Source organism: Melanostigma gelatinosum, assembly GCF_949748355.1.
Source record: "Melanostigma gelatinosum genome assembly, chromosome: 4".
NCBI classification, from domain to species: Eukaryota; Metazoa; Chordata; class Actinopteri; order Perciformes; family Zoarcidae; genus Melanostigma; species Melanostigma gelatinosum.
In genome coordinates, this window is record NC_136637.1 from 21,416,383 (window position 1) to 21,436,440 (window position 20,058).

The window sequence follows — 20,058 nt, forward strand, 5'->3', positions numbered from 1 at the left end:
TGTTGTAATTGTCACAATTGATTAATTTGAGTCTTCTTTTATGCCAATTTGTGACGGTTTTCGGGTAAAACTTGAAATTGTTGAGTCAAAACCTCCATATCTTAGTTTGGGTAAATAACCCAACAAATATAAAAATATAACGTGGGGACAAATTTGACGCAGTGACTTTTAGTATGTGTGGTGCTGGAGAGATGGGCTTCGGCCTGAGGAATGATACAGACTTAATGGCTCACAACAGGCAAAAAAGTTAGGTTTTCATTTTATTGCTTTGCCTTTTGGGATGCTCTAGTAGTCTACGCTGATCTGGTGAGGAATCAGATTGCTTACACATCTATTTCCACAAGTAGGCCATGCATAATCCAAGTCATCAAAGCATGCAATGACTTTTGATTCTGAACTTTTAGCGCCAATGTAATGCCTAATTTGCCTTACATTCTCTGGAGTACAGTGTTTTAAATTACTAATCGCTTTCCCCTCTCTGCCACTGTCAGTTCAACAATTCATTTATCTGTGATGATCATGGTGGGTGGCCCGAGAAAAGGTCTTACAAAAACCTTGACATTATTCTGCTTGTCTCTTATTCTCTAAAACAAATCAAATATCATAAACAAAAATAAAGAAAGAACGTTGTTGACTATGTCATATTGTAGCCTCTGTGAACACGTTTATTTGAATCGCTCTATGCCTCACCTCTCCTCGTCTCTTTCTTTTCATTTTAACATAAATATGTTTGCCATAGCATTACCATTCATTGTGTGGCATATACTATACTACTGTGCTAAAATGTATTGTTTAATGAAATGTGTTATTTGGTTTCTGCAGCTAAAGCATAATTTGAGGAATTTTGTCAAATCAATCTTGCTCCAATTTTGTTTTATTTTTAATGAATGAGATCTGTACGCTCTTCTTTGTATTATACTCTTTTGGAGACGAGGTTCGGAACGAGACTTGATTTAGCTTGTAAAGGTTAGTTATCTTATTGTTACAATTGTATTATTGTATCAACCCTGCTGGTGTTTTCAGTGTCACGTTGGTTCAGGTTTATTTTAAATAAAAAACAAGAAGAAGCTGCAGTGCACCGCCAGACCTCACGGGGGCGACAGTCAACTATAGAGTAGACCTGTATCGTCACAGCGACGTCAGCGGGGACGGAAGTGATGTTGGTTTAACGTTAGTTGCGAGCTACTCAGCTAGCCTTAACAATAGCTTGTGGATATTTTCTTACTGTATCTATGTTTTTCAAACATAGTAGAAACGTTCACTGTATTATTACGAGAACGTATCTTACGAAATAGTTACTTGGCTGTTCTGTGTGAAGTGAACGTAGCTTGGAAATGCCAACATTAGCCTTTAGCTAGGAGCGTATTCGCTGGACAGTACCGCTTAACTGGGTGAGCGCCAGTGAATGAATAAACAGTATTTATGTTGTGAGAAGTGTTGATTAACAACAGCATAAGTCATGGGTACTGGTGCTGATGTCAGGGATATTCTGGAGTTGACTGGAGGAGAGAATGACGGCCCCATCAGCAAGAAAGATCTCATCAACTCAGACAAGGTAAGAGATGATCACAAATAGCGATTCCTGCCCCATGTAATTTCTCCAAATTATACAGTTCATACAGTACGAGTTATACAGAGCATGATACTGAAAACCACAAAGAGCGATATTAAGAAGACTGTTGTTCTGTGCTCCAGTGTAACCAGTTTTCATGAGATAAATCACCGTTTTTCCATAATCTGTCTCAGAAAAAATCCAAGAAGACAACGGAAACGCTGACTTTCAAGAGACCCGAGGGAATGCACCGAGAGGTCTATGCTCTGCTCTATTCAGATAAAAAGTATGGACTCCATTTCAGTATCTCTTAAAGTCAATGTACTGGATTACCCTGAAGGTAATGATTCAAGTCCCGTGTGTTATAGCCACTTTACTTATTGTTACAGCTATTAAGTTGTCCAAAGGAGGTATAGAATTCAAATTGGTAGTGTTTTTCTCACTTCCGTGGAGAATTATTCATCATATCTCTTCACTGTTTATCCCTGCCTTTTGTCTCTCTGACGTTACACACTGCAAAGGTGTTTGGTGTATTATGTTCTTTTGTCCCTCTATCTGCACGTGCTGACTATTCTTTGCTTGCTTCAACAAAGACTTTTTGTTTTTCTTGATACTCCCCAGAGATGCACCCCCTTTGCTGCCTAGTGATACTACTCAGGGCTACAGGACAGTCAAAGCCAAGCTGGGCTGTAAAAAGGTGCGTCCCTGGAAGTGGATGCCCTTTACCAATCCAGCTCGCAGGGATGGGGCTATTTTCCACCACTGGAGACGCGTGGCAGAGGAGGGCAAGGATTACCCGTTTGCCCGCTTCAACAAGGTAGGGATGCCTAAAGAGTCATTAGTCTGACCACTTATTCAATACAAACATCAGAGTTTTATTGCTACCCATCTTCTGTCAGCTCCTCCTTCTTCAGACGCATACATTTATTTACTTCACTGTATGCTTTCTGGTCTTCTGTCTGCTTTTGTAGACGGTGCAGGTGCCAGTGTACTCTGAGCAGGAATATCAGATGCATCTCCACGACGATGGCTGGACTAAAGCAGAGACGGACCACCTGTTTGACTTGTCCAAGCGCTTTGACCTGCGCTTCGTAGTTGTCCACGACCGTTACGACCACCAGCAATACAGAGTAATCACTCAGCCACTCATCTACACCTTTCAGTGGGGGTATATTGCAAAAACTCTCAATGCTGTAAGTTAAAGCCCATATTTGTAGTGACATTCTTCCATTTCTGCTTTTTTCAGAAACGTTCTGTGGAGGACCTGAAAGAACGATATTATAGTATTTGTGGTAAGCTGACCAAGGTCCGTGCAGCTTCAGGGACGGAGCCCAAGATCTACATCTTTGATGCCGGCCATGAAAGGCGCCGTAAAGAGCAACTGGACAAGCTCTTTAATCGCACACCTGAACAAGTTTGTAACTTTGTAGTTGGATTTGGATTCTTATTTTGTTGTTAGGCTTTCATAACATTGATATTGCCCCAGACAAGACGAGAAGCAGTCGAGTACAAACCAGTTATAACTACAGTTTTTAAATGCAGTTGTGTCTTTTGTGGGGAAATGAATCCAACAATATTGCCAAACCTTGTAAGATGTTTTCCAGCCTTTTAAAATTTTTACATTGCACTTCTCTTGTTTTTCCTGCAGGTGGCAGAAGAGGAATATCTTATTCAGGAGCTAAGGAAGATTGAGACTAGGAAGAGAGAGCGTGAGAAGAAGGCCCAGGATCTGCAGAAACTCATCAAAGCGGCTGACACAACCACAGAGCTAAGACGAGCGGAAAAGAGAGTTTCCAAGAAGAAGCTCCCACAAAAGAGAGAAACAGAGAAACCGGTATGATATGTACTCGTACAGAAGGAGCGAAGTAACAAGCAAACCATTTGTACCTGAGACATGTTTACTAGTTATTAAAGCATCAATAGAGAGAAGGAACAACCGTAAATGTTTTTATTATTGAGATGTCACAGAGGTCAACCCCATAATAGTGCTTTATCACTGAAGAATTAAGATTCAGCGCTGTCCCAATATTTTGTATTAATCATTTTATATTATTTCGATGCAACAGCTGTGTCTTAAAAAAACTCAAAGGGCCTGCTGTGTTGCAGTCTGAAATTCAGTCCTGATCTATCCCATAATAATGAATTGAATATTTTGACATGTCAAGTCTGTCCAAAGTTCAGAGGGTTGCCATTATCTTGCCTCTCATCAGTTCTTTTTTTTTTTCTTTAGGCAGTTCCAGAAACAGCAGGCATCAAGTTCCCAGACTTCAAATCAGCCGGCGTCACACTGCGCAGTCAGAGGGTGAGTACAGCTCATGTTGAGGTCTTAAAATTGCAAAATACTCCAAAGGACATCTGCAACATACAACTTCACTGTGGCTCTCAAATACCAGTAAGGAAGTTAAAAAGAACAATCTGAAACAAAAACAACAAACCTACAGTGGTCAGAAATAATCCCACAGCTCTGTATTAACAACTTGTACTGAATTCATCAATTCAGTTTTGTGTAAACTACGATTAATATCAAAACATTTTTAGTAAAGCTGGACCCTGCAGCTGATGTATGTGAGAGACCAGGATGTCTGACTTGAGCATGCTATATCTCTCATTAGCACTGTGATGATTAATTCTGTTAGTGACTTGCTAATATCTGTAAGACCGAGCAAAGGGGACTCTTATTCATCTTCAAGACTGATGAGGAGCTGCCCCTCTCTATGGGAAATGCATTAGCACAGCTAAAGGAGTGGAGTATCCCTCCAGCCAATCAGTCAGACAGAGTTCAGTGGATAAAGACATTTTGATCTGGCTCGCTGAAGTGCATTTCATACGAATTAAAAGCCCCGAGGTGGAGCGGTTCATCCTAATATCCCCAGCACCTTAAATCACAACCTTGTGTGTGTGTGTGTTGGCGTGTGTTTCTCTCCGTGTGTTTGTTTGTGATTCAGATGAAACTGCCGAGCTCGGTAGGCCAGAAGAAGATCAAGGCCATTGAGCAGATTCTGCTGGAGCAAGGAGTGGGTAAGTGTGAATTAACACTAGCAATCTGCATTCGACATTTACAGTTTTACATTTTGGACTCTCCTCTACAAGAGCCGTAAAATATATGGATCCTAAATTGGCTATTTGATGGTCTTGGTTTGGTGTTTTCAGTACAGCAGTGTTGGGGTCTGATAAATGGCTTAAACATGTGCTGTGGACAAAGAAATCAGGCCTTCACTTTGTCAAGCAAAGGTCTCATCCTGATTTGTAGTTTGAGGAGAGCAAAGGGATTTCACACTCAGGTGTGAATTCCCCCCCCCCAAATAACCATGGTAACTGCGGCAATCTCATTGGCCGAGAGCCAAGAGACCCGAGGACCCCTGTGGTTCGGCCACTGTTCTATAAAACTCTCTGCTGCCCCCACCTCATAGCTTTTTCCAACTCTCCCTCCGGGGTAACAGGAGGCACACAAGGCTCTTCGCTCGGACACCCCCGTCCAGGCCACGAGGAAGCCCCTCGAACCCTCATCAAACCCTGTCAGGTCACGAGCCATTTCGCTGGACGAAACAGCCCGCGAAACGAATCCGCATCAGCGATCCGTTCTCTGCTTTTTGTTTCTTTTTATTTTGTGCACAAACCGGCACAGAGGAGCCCGACGAAGCCTCGCTCCTCTCGTGACCGAGGATTCCCGGCAAGACGCGCAGACACGTCGTCTCATCCGAAGTTAAACTGTCCTCCCTGCAGCGAGTACAGACCGGACCTGCGTTTGCTCCAGAGCCACGCTAACGGACCGAAGCCGCGCCAGCTCACCGCCGCGCGACACACAGCGCCCGCTGCAAAGCCGCGCCGACCCGCAAGCTCCCCCCTGTCCCCCTTCCCGACGAGGAAAACGGACAGCTTTGCCACAAACACTTCCACGTTGCAACGAAGCATCTACAAGTAAGGTTCTTGGCATTTGGGCATAGCTTAGCTTAAATTAACTTAAGTTTAATTCAGGCCATTCATTTATATGTTGATATTCCCGTGTTTTTGTGTGTTTAAATTACTGTCGCGTGATATTGAGGTATTACGCAATCATTACGGAGCAGAGAAGCTCCGCTGTATTTGTGTATCAACTATGACTGTTTCTTTATTTGATTAATTTCATTCATTGTCTTCCACTCCGTGTGGAAGTTCTCTTTTCATTAACTCGACTCGGTGAGTGAGCTGAGGTGCGTGGTTTATCACGGCATAAGTTACCGGCAGTTCTCAAGACGACAGCGGTATATTTATGCGTGATAGAGCCAGCCAACTCAGGCTCACTACAACGCGCACCGCGCGCAGAAGTCTGATTCATGAGCCCCCACCTTTTTTCTCTTTCCTCCTTTCACGAAACACACACACACACAGCTCCGAATTCTACCCCTGGGGAACCTCGTTCAAACGAGCGCCTCACATCACGTGCTGCCCAGGCAAACGTGAATTACGCACAGCAGCCCCATTCTGCCATTTTGTCCGGGTCCCTCGACTCCGCCATCTTTGTAGTTTCTAGCTGTAGTTCTTAAGGCCCCTCCCCTTTGGCCAGCGTCACTCGACGCCGCCATCTTTGTAGTCTTTAGCGTAGCTGTAAGACTCCTTCCTGTTCACCCACAGACCCACACACACACACATACACATACACACACAGACATACACCCTCATCCATTTTATTCATTCTTTAGTTTAGGCATATAAAATTGTATGATAATGTTTGTTGGTTGCAATATTAATTGATTTGATCATTTATTATTTTGATTCAATAAACTCTGTTATACTTTCAGGAGCAGTCGTCTGTGATTACTTGTGCATATGTATTTGATAAGACTGTATGTAGTAGCCGGTGCTCGAACTTAAAAACCTTCACTGTCACTGAATGTATAGTCATACGCAGACTATTGACATTATGAGTGACTACTAATTATGAGACTTAGTTTTATCGTTTGGTTATTGGTCCCTGTTCGCAGGGTGGTGCCCCGTTTATATTAATAATCATTAATAATTGTTACATACATCAATAATTCTATTGATGTCAAGAATTCAGTTTCTTAAATGCTGATAACCCAAACACGCTCCTTTAGATCCCAACATAATGGTGCCCCGTGTGAGGGTACGTTATTCCAGTTTTGTTACAGTATATATGCACATTAATCCATAATTATTTTTGAATAATTAATTTTCCAAATTTTTTTTTTTTTTTTTCCGAAAAATTATTTTTTTTTCTTCTTTTGAATGATCCAAATTCCTGAAACTTATTTCCCAAAATAGGTAGGCTTTGATCTTCAAAATCTTGTCTTATTGTAATTAAATTTTTGATTTTAAATTTTGATTTTTAATCTTAATCTTTAATTCCCTTCTCGAAATTTTATTTCGTTTCCCTTCCAGGTTTAATGATTCGTTTCATTTCTTAAACTAACAGCCAGCTGTGTAGTAGATTTGATCGTTATTTGTAATACCTTGCTTGTTTTCTTAAATCCCTCCAAAGAAGTTACACACAGCTGTCACAGGCCCAAAGTGCTAAACCACATTAGCATTTTCGCACCTCTGGCTGCAAAGCAGTAGTGATACCTCAGAGCAGCAACAGTAGAAACGTAAGTCACAGAGCTAGACATTTCACTGTGCGCCTGCATGAACCGTAACACTAACAGTAATTAACATCTAACAGTAGAAATCCTAAGTTACAGAACTAGACATTTCACTGAGAACCGTAAACACTAACAGTTTCCGTTCTAACACTAGGGAATTAACAACTACTGGGAGTCGTGCTCATTAGAGAGAATGAGCAACGAGAAATCCCCCATTCCTGGAGCTGTAGCTCCAGAAGACACCGCATTACGAGATGCGGTGGCTGATGTCCTCGGACTCACAGCAAAGGAAAGAGAGTACTTTGTAAAATACACTGCTGTCCTATGCGACGAGCAATTAGAGCAACTGGTGGCTTATGTAAATAACCCAGCAGGTAACAGAGAGCGCCTGATTCAGAACGTAATCGGCGAAATACTGCTCATCTACCATCAGAAAATGCAGCTGCAAGCTGCCCGAACCCGGGCACAGAGCGACGAGCAGCAACGCGAGATCTGGACACTCCGAACAGAGGTTCAGGAGTTGTCACGTGACTGTAGAGCCCTACAGTCAGAAAATAGTAGCCTGCGCAGTGACCTCAGAGAGGTCAACCTAAAACTCTCTAAAGCATCAGAGAGTGATGACAAACTGAAAGCGCTTCAAGGTGTTCCAGCAACCCCGGTAGGTACTGCTACCCCCTACCGAGCCTTTCAGCCCAGTCATTTCTTGGTCTCGGCTCCCTCATTCCCCGAGACCCGAACCGCCTTGCATTTCTTGAAGGCGACATCCCCAACCAGGAGGAGAGAGGACCAACACCAGGTCCTAGTCGGCCCAGGTGGCTTCAAACCCACCTCAGGCGAACGCAATCCTCCACGCAGTTCACGAGCGCGACAAGAACTGACCCCATCCCCCTCAGGGAGGGAGGATGATAGTCGTTACCACCATCGCGAGTATGGAGACTCAGACGACTCGGACGGCTCAGGCCCCATCAACCTTGGAGGCCTGCGCACTCGACAGATTGAGTCTCTGGTAAAAGACGTAGAGCGCTTCAATCCCGATAATCACGACTCGAGCATCGATGACTACCTAAGGGAGATCGATCACTGCCTCCTCGACCTATCGCGCCCCTCATCGCGCGAAAAGCTAAAGCTAGTGTGGAAAACCACTGCGCGAAGCGTCCACGCTTTCGTGGAAACGCTCCAGCCGAGCATCCGCGACTGCTATTCATCCCTTTGTCACGCCCTTAGGGAGGAGTACTCCCTGTACACCGACCCAGCTTCTGCCACCCTCGGCGCCCTTGCCATTTCCCAGGAAAGGCTAGAGTCTCCGAGAGACTACTTCAGGCGCTTGAGATCTGCGTACTTCCAAGGACGTAACGCCCCAGGTCTAGAAGAAGACCATGCCTGCAAGTCGCTATTCCTGCACAATCTCCACGACAACGTGAGATACGATGTTACTATGCACTGCAGAACGAGTAACCTCACCATGCCAGAGATTAGGAAATATGCGCAACTTGCATGGAGGACACGCGGACGGCCGTCAAATCGGTACGAAGACACCGCCATAGTCTTAGGCATCCAACAGTCGAGCGACACCGACCTAGCGTCGGAAGACGACGAGAGGACTTGGCCTAGCGAGCCCTGGTCACCCCCGAGGAACAAACGACCCTGGCGGTCGAAAGACCAACGGAACCAGGGGGGTGAAAGACGCCCTCAAGGGCAACCCATCAGGTAACGCTGACTCGCAGCCCACCTGACTAAGCCAAGTGACCTTTCCCCCTGCTGCCAAGTCGACGTGGTAGGGGGGGGGAAGAGAACTCAGCACACTTCCGGAAACGACCACTCCCATTTTCGCACCTCGTTCTTCAACCTTCTTGGGCGACCTTGCTCGCAAAGGCAATGCCCGTTATGTATAAATCTATACATATTCTTCAGTCCTACTGGGGGGTCATAACACTCTTGCTCTACCCGACTCCGGGTCAGAAACGAGCCTCATGTGTTCCCCCACCTTTTCGCATACACCTCTAGGGTGCCACAACCTTAGAGGCCCTTCGAGCACCCTAGCTCGTAAGATCTTTCGTCAACTAAGCCTTGTTCTCCTGCTCTGTCAGCATGAGCCACCTCCAGCTTGTTCCACGAAGCCACCGCCTTCTTTCAGCCGAGTCATCGGCCGGGCCTGTCAAGTCGCCAGTGCCGTAGGTAACTGAACTTGACCTGTGCGCCGGACCTGTCTCCATCTCTAATTAGGAGGGTGGGGGGAGGGAGATATCACCAGCCCGCCATGACACACTCCAGAGTGAAACTGTTCGCGACATTTCCCTGAGTGCTGACGGTAACTTGGGGATATCCGCCCTCGCCACTTGAACAGCGCGAGGGGGGTGGGCTCTCTGACAACAGAAACTTAGAGAGATGCACTTCACAGGAAGTACACTCTAATCTCGCCAGTGCCGAAACCAACCGGCAGAATGGCAGCTTACTATTGACTACTAACGTTTAACTGCATGCTCCAACTCACCCTGTAGACATGCACTAACCGCTAACACATCCAACTTGAACCAGAACAGTTGCATGACCTGAAAAACGTTCATTGCGACTGTAAACTGATGCTCCACTCTCATAGAGAACCCTTTGCATGCTTTATAGACTCTACCAGAAGTAACCAAAGAGGACATAACCTCTGCCGTAGCAGTCAGATTTAATCCAGGACCTCATCCGAGAAGGCTCAGCTGTCAACAGCTGGAGCAGCGAAAGACCAGCCTAGCTAGTCACACTAGCCGTGCTAACGAAATCTGTAAATCTGCTACCACTACTGTTATGCAACCCTCACAGGTACCTCTGGCCTATAGTCTTGGCAACGCAACTCCAATATCGATAGATTCTAAAACTTAGACACAGGACTCGCTCTAAATCTACCGATTAGAGAGAGATAGACGCACATATCATGTACTAATAGATCCAGAAGCGACAGACAAACTGGATTCCCTCCTATTCATAACACCACGTAGCCAACCTACGACTGCTCCGCCGACGGACTCCAGTCCTGTCTAGGAGTTGAACCAGTAACCACTGTTTGCCCCTCACCTGCTTCTTGTCTTTCTATTCTTTCCTTCTCTCTCTTTTGTGTTTTGTTTTGTTTATTTGGGTTGTTACTTTCTTTGACACTGTGCCACAATGCTAGATTATCACAACATCATAATAGCGATTGAATTATTTGGGAATAATGTTTTGCTCACCTATGATTTGAATTGTGTATGATAGTAGATGTAGGTAGAAGTAGTTAAAGTCATCTGCCCAGATGCCACCTTAGTCATCTGCCCAGATGCCAATGAACTCTGAACTTGAACACCATGAACTTGACCACTATGAACCTTGAACTCTATGAACAATGAACACTGCCTGTTTTAACCACTGCTTTTGGTCTCAGGAACACTTGGACTGTCTCACCTCTTCAGGTTTCCCCACCACATGGATGCACATGCCAGCCCTTGGTTTGCTCTAAAGACCGAAGCCAACATCTCGCTCTTCAGAACAAAGGGGGGATGTTGGGGTCTGATAAATGGCTTAAACATGTGCTGTGGACAAAGAAATCAGGCCTTCACTTTGTCAAGCAAAGGTCTCATCCTGATTTGTAGTTTGAGGAGAGCAAAGGGATTTCACACTCAGGTGTGAATTCCCCCCCCCCAAATAACCATGGTAACTGCGGCAATCTCATTGGCCGAGAGCCAAGAGACCCGAGGACCCCTGTGGTTCGGCCACTGTTCTATAAAACTCTCTGCTGCCCCCACCTCATAGCTTTTTCCAACTCTCCCTCCGGGGTAACAGGAGGCACACAAGGCTCTTCGCTCGGACACCCCCGTCCAGGCCACGAGGAAGCCCCTCGAACCCTCATCAAACCCTGTCAGGTCACGAGCCATTTCGCTGGACGAAACAGCCCGCGAAACGAATCCGCATCAGCGATCCGTTCTCTGCTTTTTGTTTCTTTTTATTTTGTGCACAAACCGGCACAGAGGAGCCCGACGAAGCCTCGCTCCTCTCGTGACCGAGGATTCCCGGCAAGACGCGCAGACACGTCGTCTCATCCGAAGTTAAACTGTCCTCCCTGCAGCGAGTACAGACCGGACCTGCGTTTGCTCCAGAGCCACGCTAACGGACCGAAGCCGCGCCAGCTCACCGCCGCGCGACACACAGCGCCCGCTGCAAAGCCGCGCCGACCCGCAAGCTCCCCCCTGTCCCCCTTCCCGACGAGGAAAACGGACAGCTTTGCCACAAACACTTCCACGTTGCAACGAAGCATCTACAAGTAAGGTTCTTGGCATTTGGGCATAGCTTAGCTTAAATTAACTTAAGTTTAATTCAGGCCATTCATTTATATGTTGATATTCCCGTGTTTTTGTGTGTTTAAATTACTGTCGCGTGATATTGAGGTATTACGCAATCATTACGGAGCAGAGAAGCTCCGCTGTATTTGTGTATCAACTATGACTGTTTCTTTATTTGATTAATTTCATTCATTGTCTTCCACTCCGTGTGGAAGTTCTCTTTTCATTAACTCGACTCGGTGAGTGAGCTGAGGTGCGTGGTTTATCACGGCATAAGTTACCGGCAGTTCTCAAGACGACAGCGGTATATTTATGCGTGATAGAGCCAGCCAACTCAGGCTCACTACAACGCGCACCGCGCGCAGAAGTCTGATTCATGAGCCCCCACCTTTTTTCTCTTTCCTCCTTTCACGAAACACACACACACACAGCTCCGAATTCTACCCCTGGGGAACCTCGTTCAAACGAGCGCCTCACATCACGTGCTGCCCAGGCAAACGTGAATTACGCACAGCAGCCCCATTCTGCCATTTTGTCCGGGTCCCTCGACTCCGCCATCTTTGTAGTTTCTAGCTGTAGTTCTTAAGGCCCCTCCCCTTTGGCCAGCGTCACTCGACGCCGCCATCTTTGTAGTCTTTAGCGTAGCTGTAAGACTCCTTCCTGTTCACCCACAGACCCACACACACACACATACACATACACACACAGACATACACCCTCATCCATTTTATTCATTCTTTAGTTTAGGCATATAAAATTGTATGATAATGTTTGTTGGTTGCAATATTAATTGATTTGATCATTTATTATTTTGATTCAATAAACTCTGTTATACTTTCAGGAGCAGTCGTCTGTGATTACTTGTGCATATGTATTTGATAAGACTGTATGTAGTAGCCGGTGCTCGAACTTAAAAACCTTCACTGTCACTGAATGTATAGTCATACGCAGACTATTGACATTATGAGTGACTACTAATTATGAGACTTAGTTTTATCGTTTGGTTATTGGTCCCTGTTCGCAGGGTGGTGCCCCGTTTATATTAATAATCATTAATAATTGTTACATACATCAATAATTCTATTGATGTCAAGAATTCAGTTTCTTAAATGCTGATAACCCAAACACGCTCCTTTAGATCCCAACAGCAGGAACAATTTAAGAATTTTGATTTTGAATAACAGCCGCTTAAAGCTTTTGTACACTCACATAGGTGTTTTCAGATATTCTAGCTGATTAGACCTCTGCTCAGGTTGAAGGTGGGCCGGAGAGTTGATGGTAATTTATGATGTCACAAATCTTCATCTACCAATAAGAATGATAAAGGTGTGATTTGTCCCACCCCGAACACCCAAAGCTAGCAGGAGACTCAAGAAGATGTCACTTAAATAGTCTGTACACGCCCCCACAGTCCTCAGCCGAGGTCTAATTAGCCAGAATAAGTGAAAAAAAACTGTGTTTTAAAGGAATAATCTGACATCTTTGAAATGTGTTACGAATAGAAGAACAGGACAGTGGGTTATTAGCAGTGAGATTACACTGTTTCTTGACAACCACAACCTGGGCACAAATATGTTCTAGTCCTCATGTTGCAGTTCTCTAATGATATGAGAGGGTTTTAACAATATAAGTATGACATAACAAGGAGACTAACTCCTTTTGATCCAGTACCAAACAGTTTGGGACCAATACAGTCATCAGTAGCACCATCATCTTCTACTCTAATGGCCTCACAAATGACCCCTAACCCTTTCTAAACGCCTTTTGAGGTGTTTTACTAAAAAGCGCCTCAATTTTCCTTCATATTCTTTGCCTGTGGATCCAGATCTTAACCCCATGCCCACTGAGGAGATCGTCCAGATGTTCAACGAGCTGCGTAGCGACCTGGTGCTGCTGTATGAGCTGAAGCAGGCCCACAGCAACTGTGAATACGAACAACAGATGCTGCGGCATCGCTATGAGGCCCTGCTGAAGGCCGGCAGCGGAGGCATGTTGGGTGGACCTATAGGAGGCGGGCCAGCCGCTGCAACACTGGGTGGAGAACTCAATGCCACGAACAGCACCACAGCATCCACTCCAGTGTGCGAAGCGCCATCCTGGCCCTGTGCAGATGACATCAAGGTGGAAGCCAAGGAGCAGATCATTGACGTTGTAGGAGCACCGCTTACCCCCAACTCAGTAAGACCCAAACTTTTCCAAACCGTCACCAAAAATGGGCTATCTTTCAACCAGAGCTGTTTTGAAGTCTTTTGGACCAAGTCCAATCTCAAAATCTTTAGAGGGCAAGTCCCAAGTCTATGAGACGGGACGTGCAAGTTAAAAAGCAAGTTTTTATCATTCTTATCAATGCGTAATATGGAAATTACAGTTGCACACATCAAATACTTATAACTCATGACTATTCTGTACTAATTTGGTTCAATGGCAACTTGTATTGTTATGTTACATTTATTACAGTGTAACGTTGAGCACTGTCCGACGCGATGGCTCTGCTGAATGCGCACAAGTAACCCAATTTCCCAAATGCACGGCTTTCATTTTGAATGTCGGAGGAATACAGATGTATCGAAGGAATTAATGTAACATCAGTCTCATAAATTGGTATTCTAAATATTAGTTTAGATTGAGGGGCAAACAGCCTACAGGTACGTTGTCAGGCATTTCAAACAATGCAGTTGAGATCAATAAATAATATAAATGTCTTTATACGAAAAATTGTATTTGATCTTTTTTTGTCTTTTGGAATATTTCAATGCTGATGACGCAGAACCCAGTGAGGGATCTTGTCATTGCACTAGCAACGGACTGGTTTAAGTTCCTGTGTGGAAGAGGACATGATCTGGGTAGCAGTGTCATGCACAGCCATCGCTATTTATAGCAAACATGTTTTAGAAATAGCCATCGATTGGTAACTGGTAAAATAATCTCCTAACTGTGAAAGAGGAAAAAACCCTGCCAGACCCCTTAAGTGATTGTTCTGTGTGTCACATTCCAGCGCAAACGGAGAGAGTCGGCGTCCAGCTCGTCTTCAGTGAAAAAGGTGAAGAAGCCTTGATGAGGACGAGAGCACCAGCTGTTACACGGTGGAGGACATGGGGCCGTGTACGTTACTGTGGTCACAGTGAAGACACACGTTTTATGGTGGGACACGGGGGAGCAGGAAACCACATCGCTGTTCATTTACGTAGAAGCGCCACTGACTACACACACACACAACTTTTCTCCAACCCCCTCCCCGTCTGGCCTGCCCAGCATCTTTGTGACAAAGGCAACAACTGAGTGACATTTCATTCCATTACTGCTCGTCTCCCGGCCTCCACCATCGCTCAGCCTTAGATGAGGCAAGATCAACTGTAAATTGCCAGGCTGAGCTAATCGGGGACATGGGGAAGAAGGTGGGAATGACTGGGTAATTGAAATGAATTGGAATGAAAGAAGAGGAGACTTTGGGAGTGGGAGGACCTCGAGCTGCAGAGCTCATTTGACCCATCTTGAGTTTATTTTTTTTGCAGCCTAATCACGCCATAGTGTTTACTGGAAATGTGTTTTTGTGTTGGCCTTTAGTAGCTCGCCCTGACCCAGAGTGCTGATAGACGCCGGTTCCATCTGCTGCCCGTCGTTGTGTTGATCTAGTGAGGCTGATTTGTGTTGTTTGTCCTCAGGTGACTTTGAAGATGGTTCAGTCAATGATTCAATAAACCTCATTGTTGTTTTTTCCCTTCTGCGTGTTATGCATGTTTATGCCACAGTGGTCCCTTTCACCTTTCAAGCGCCTGTCGCTGCTTCTCAGATCATATTTTAACGTGGAGGTAATTAGTGTTGAATACACGTTTGCCGGGGAAATTGTAGGATCATGACATTCTTACCTTGCCTGTCATCTAAGTTAAGTGCCACGTAATAACTTCATTAATATGATAATTAAGCAGTGATCGTTCTTAGGTTGGCACAGCAACTGAAACTTCATTAGATTCCCTGCCCATATTATTGCTAATTGCATGTCAATTATGTCGTTAAGCCTGCTTAGACATTCATTTCTATGCAAATGTAGCCAAGAAGAGGGGAGTATCTCGGCCTACTGGGTGTATTTATAGATGTAGACTCTTAAAAACAAATCAAGTATTTCAGGTACTGCAACCTGCATACGAACTTTACTTCAAATTTCTGTCTGACATTTTTCGGGCTCTTTTTATGGTCCGCATCTCTATCACCAAAAAACATTGTGTTCACTTGTAATGGTTTTAAGATTACAAATGAAGGTTTAAAGGGATTATCTTAATTTAAAATACAAGTGTAATTATGTTGATTTGGCAAAAGACATAAAATAACAACTTTTTAAAAACCGATCTGGATTTCATCTTGATCCCTTCAGATGCGTCTTTCTTAACTGTCACAGGTGAAAACGCTCCACAACAACTGAATGCTGCAACATCACCGCCACAATTAAAACCTCTTCATTTCTATCTTTAAAAAGCTCTCTAAGGTTACAGGAGTAAACCCATCCACACACTGGAGGCGGTTTGATTTAGAGAGAGGGGAAAAGAGTGAGAGAAGGCAAGTAAACATGGGTAAAATGGATTCCCCGTGTCTATATTTCATGTTGAAAATTGGCTCATAAATCCAGGGGTATGATCTATGGAACCCGTCGTTGCTTGAAAAAACCTCCGTAAATGTGTAATTTCTCCCTTGACAGAACACAGCCGAAAGGCTATCTTTCTTTCGCGTCCTCCCCTCTCGCTCTCCCCTTTTTCTCTGTCTCTCATTCTCGCTCCCTCTTTCTACCAGCCTTGTGTTGGATTAATGCTCTGCTCTCTTCCTTCTCTCCTTTCATGCTTCTCTGATATCTTCTTTTCATCACTGCTCATCCATTTATCAAAGCTGGGGCTCGTCTCTCCCGCTCTATCTCTCAATATCTAAACCCATCTTAAGTTATATGGCAGGTATCTTGTAAGATATAGGCTTCAAGAAAGTGGAGGTTATTAATAAATACTAGTCTAAATTGAAAATAGGTGGGCAGGGATGCATCACCACCCATGTGTGAATGATAAAGACCCCCCCTCCCCCAAGCAGCTCCCATCTTGCTCCATCTGCCATGAGCTCCATCCAGGCTACAGTGTACGTTCTGCAACACTGATGTGAAAAGCATGAGGCAGAACACCACGGCGGAGTGTCTTATAATGTGCTTGTGATGGCATCGAGATGGGATCTCTTTATCAAGGCCGGGCTGAGGCTTTAATCACGGCCTAAGAGGTGCACTGGCTGTTTATCATAATTGAACTGTATCCAGGCTAATCGCTGGCATACGTCACTGTCGAGGGGTCGCTCGGCCGCACCAGCGGGGCGACGCCGGTGGATGTGATTGAACACACAGTTAAGAGAAAAGATGTGTACTGAGGGACATAAGGCAGGAGGAGGCAGGTAATAGCAGATGTGATAGAACGCTGTTCAAATACATCACGCCTTGAGGTAACCGCTGATGTGACAATGATTAGATTGTCGATGCCTCCTTGCCGTGGCACACTGCTTTATACCCATCATGTCACATACAATCTCTGATTACTACAAGGGAAAGAGGCAGGAAAGGTGCAATAGGAGCGTAAGGACAGGGTCTTGATAATTCCCCTCCTAAGCTCGGGAATAGATCGCTTACCATATGGGCCATAACAAATGTCCAAAACAGACTTTCACCTTGCCCCTCTCTCATCTCCATGTCTGTCACTTTGACTTTCACCTCCTCGTATTTAGGTCACCTTGAGGGAGACAACTTTTAATCATGGTTCCACATCAGATTCACCTGTGCCCTGTGGGACACTGAGCTGCAACAAAGGGGAGGGGAGTTGATACCGCAGGTTGGAAAAATCACAGTTGCCCACAGGGCTGGACAGTGGAAGTCATTTCCACTGGATTTTTTTTTTGCTGGTGGGGTTGGGGGGGGGGGGGGGGGGGGGGGGGAGGAGACTTGCTGCAACACAAACCCAATCACTGGCACTAAGCAGTGCTTACAGCGAGGCATTAACCCCACTGTCCACTCTCCACATTAAAGCCCCGGGGAGGCGGAAGAGAGTGGAGTGGAGTAGAGCGGACTAAATCTAGACTTTCTATTCCCCGGTGCTGTGCTGCTCTTAGAACATCTCCGGTCAGGTGTTGTTGTTTTTCAAGGTGTCCTTCCTTTGAATAGAAGGAACAGGGTAGAATAGTGGCGAAATAGAAAAAAGGTCCCTTCATGAGGAGAGATTTAAGAGTATAGCAAAGACAAACCGGGTTTATTACACATTTACATGTACAGAGAAATATTTCTAAATCAGAGAAGACAAAGATTGTGAAACAAGGTTCACCTTAAAATTGTGCATTTTGAAGCACACGTATGCATGTCCTATTTTGGTCCTCAGCTTGTATGCGTATCCATATATTTGGACTTTTATTTCATTGTTGATCTGAGCTAACCTGATGAAGAAAGGGAGGCAACATAGGGGTGAGCAGAGTGCGGTCCGCTCAGGTCAGAGCTGTGATTGCATGCTGACTATAAACGAGACCAGGTTGGACAGATCAGCTCCACTCTGTTCTACCTTCAGCCCTCAGAAACAAACCAGCTTGATTTGATTTGTCGGTGAGAGATAGAGAGGCCTCTGAACAATATGTGACAGAGTTACCTCGGCAAACCAGTGCAGCGAATGTCCCTCTCTTCACCTGCACAAGCACAATTCTAACAAAGAAAAAAGAAGAAAAAAAATCCAATTTACCATGCGGATCCGCAGCTGTCACGGCAGGGGAATTAAACATTACCCATAACTCACTGGGGGTGCTGAGCAGGTCAGCGGATGGCAGGTATGGTAACATCACTCTGGGGTGCAATAACAAAGGATTTTAACCTCTGACTCTTTCACTCGGGCTGCTGGCAGAACATCATCCTAACGAACAGCAGCTTTCACCGAGCTGGTTAACAATCTGGTTGAGTTGACGACTCACCTTACCACTCGTCGCTCGTATTTCTCCCTAACACAAACAGGAAGACATGCGGGGGGGGGGGGAATGTCAGCATAAATGCAATGTCTTCCACCCGGCTGGTTCCTGGAAGCAGTTCCTGTGAAGCTTCATAGAGGGTTGCTGAGATCCTGTAGCTGCTAGCGTCCCGGTGTCATCACCCACACAGGCTGACTGCTTGCCTGGCTGGCCCGCCACCACCAGAGCCTCAATTACCTGACTGACGTTTCATTAGCGCCTGCAGCTGATCCCGTGGCTGAGAGGCGGTGGGGCGCAGAGGAGCATGGAGCTAGAGAGAGCGAAGGGGGGAAGAGAAGGAGGCTTCAACACATTACATTCTCATGCGCTGTCACAGAGTCACAGTACAGCCACTCATCACATTGCGGTCATTTAGTACATGCTCCTATTGAGCTGGACTGTGGATACTGAAATAGAGCTGGCTGGGTTCTATCTGGTGACACCCGTTCAGAGCTGGCATTGTTGGACTGTTGGTGCAACAGAGAAGTGTGAGATGTTGTTGTGTGTGTGTGTGTGTGTGTGTGTGATATAAGGTAGCAGCTAGAAGAGTCAATGAGACAAATCAATCAGGTGTAGTGTACTGTAACTCTTCTTGTGTTTCTCTGTGTGTGTGGCTACATGTGTGGAAGCATGTATGTGTGGTTGTTTGTCCCTGTGTACATACCTGGGTTTATGTGTGATGCGTGTGGCCTCTTCATTCGTGGGGTTAGTGCAGGCCGTGTCAGAGATGATCCAGGGCGGAGCTGAGGGGGCTTAGTGAGACCCTCGGCCTGAGCCTCTCCACAGAGCCCACGCTTGGCTGGCCTCTCCTTCCCATTTGTCATCCTGGGCCAGTAAGACCCCCGGAGAGATTAGGGCATAGCAGAGAGACTGCAGTAGCAGGAATAAGAGGATCAGTTAAGCTATAAACACAGACAAGTTTGTGTCTCTCACCCACTCTGGTGCTGTGACAGTTTGTAATGGCTGTCAAAAGTTCCCTACGTGTCGTACGTCTTCCTTTTAAAGGACACCGCAGTCGACAAACACAACAGGTATAAGAACTTCCTTCGGTTTGAGCAAATGTCGTGTGCGGTGTGAAAAACGGGCTCGAGTTGGACATTAAACAGAAGAGTTAACTGTATCGACCCAAACTGACCCCCAGCTAATGAACCATGACCCAATGCAGAACAGAAAATGCAAAGATTTGCCTGTAATTAGAGTTCTGTGGCACAAAGACCATCAGTCAAATCCTGAGAGCTCCTTCATTTCCATATTTTTGAATATTCTACTTAATTATGCAGAGGGAACAGTGAGGTAGGCGAGAAGTTTTAAGAAAGCCTCATAAAGTCCTTATTAAGAGCAAAGGGGATTAATGACAGTTAATATGAGGGCAATCAAACATTTAATGCAAAGGCCCTCCTGCAGGCAAACAGTATTTAAATGAGTCAATTAGACATTCATTATCTACGAGCCTATAAGTGGAGTCAGATCGGCATTGGTGCCGAGAATCGCTCCCCTCTAAAAAGGAACTAATGAAATATAAAACTTAGACATGGAAAATGTACAAATATTGATTGCTGGAGGGGTGGTTACATGTTGACGTCGAATCAGGGGAGATATCCACTGGAGATTGTCTCATAAATCATAATTATCGAGT

General features: G+C 45.3%; 1 protein-coding gene across 1 annotated transcript; it reads left to right on the forward strand.

The window, feature by feature from the left end:
* Positions 1-1,165: 1,165 nt before the first annotated feature.
* Positions 1,166-15,144, forward strand: dmap1 (DNA methyltransferase 1 associated protein 1). The gene is made up of 10 exons (XM_079267338.1): positions 1,166-1,555; positions 1,747-1,838; positions 2,174-2,369; positions 2,524-2,682; positions 2,799-2,966; positions 3,201-3,386; positions 3,783-3,854; positions 4,498-4,570; positions 13,252-13,604; positions 14,422-15,144. Exons 1-10 carry the CDS (start codon positions 1,460-1,462, stop codon positions 14,479-14,481), a joined length of 1,455 nt encoding a protein of 484 aa, XP_079123464.1. The 5' UTR covers positions 1,166-1,459; the 3' UTR covers positions 14,482-15,144.
* The last annotated feature ends 4,914 nt before the right edge of the window (positions 15,145-20,058 follow it).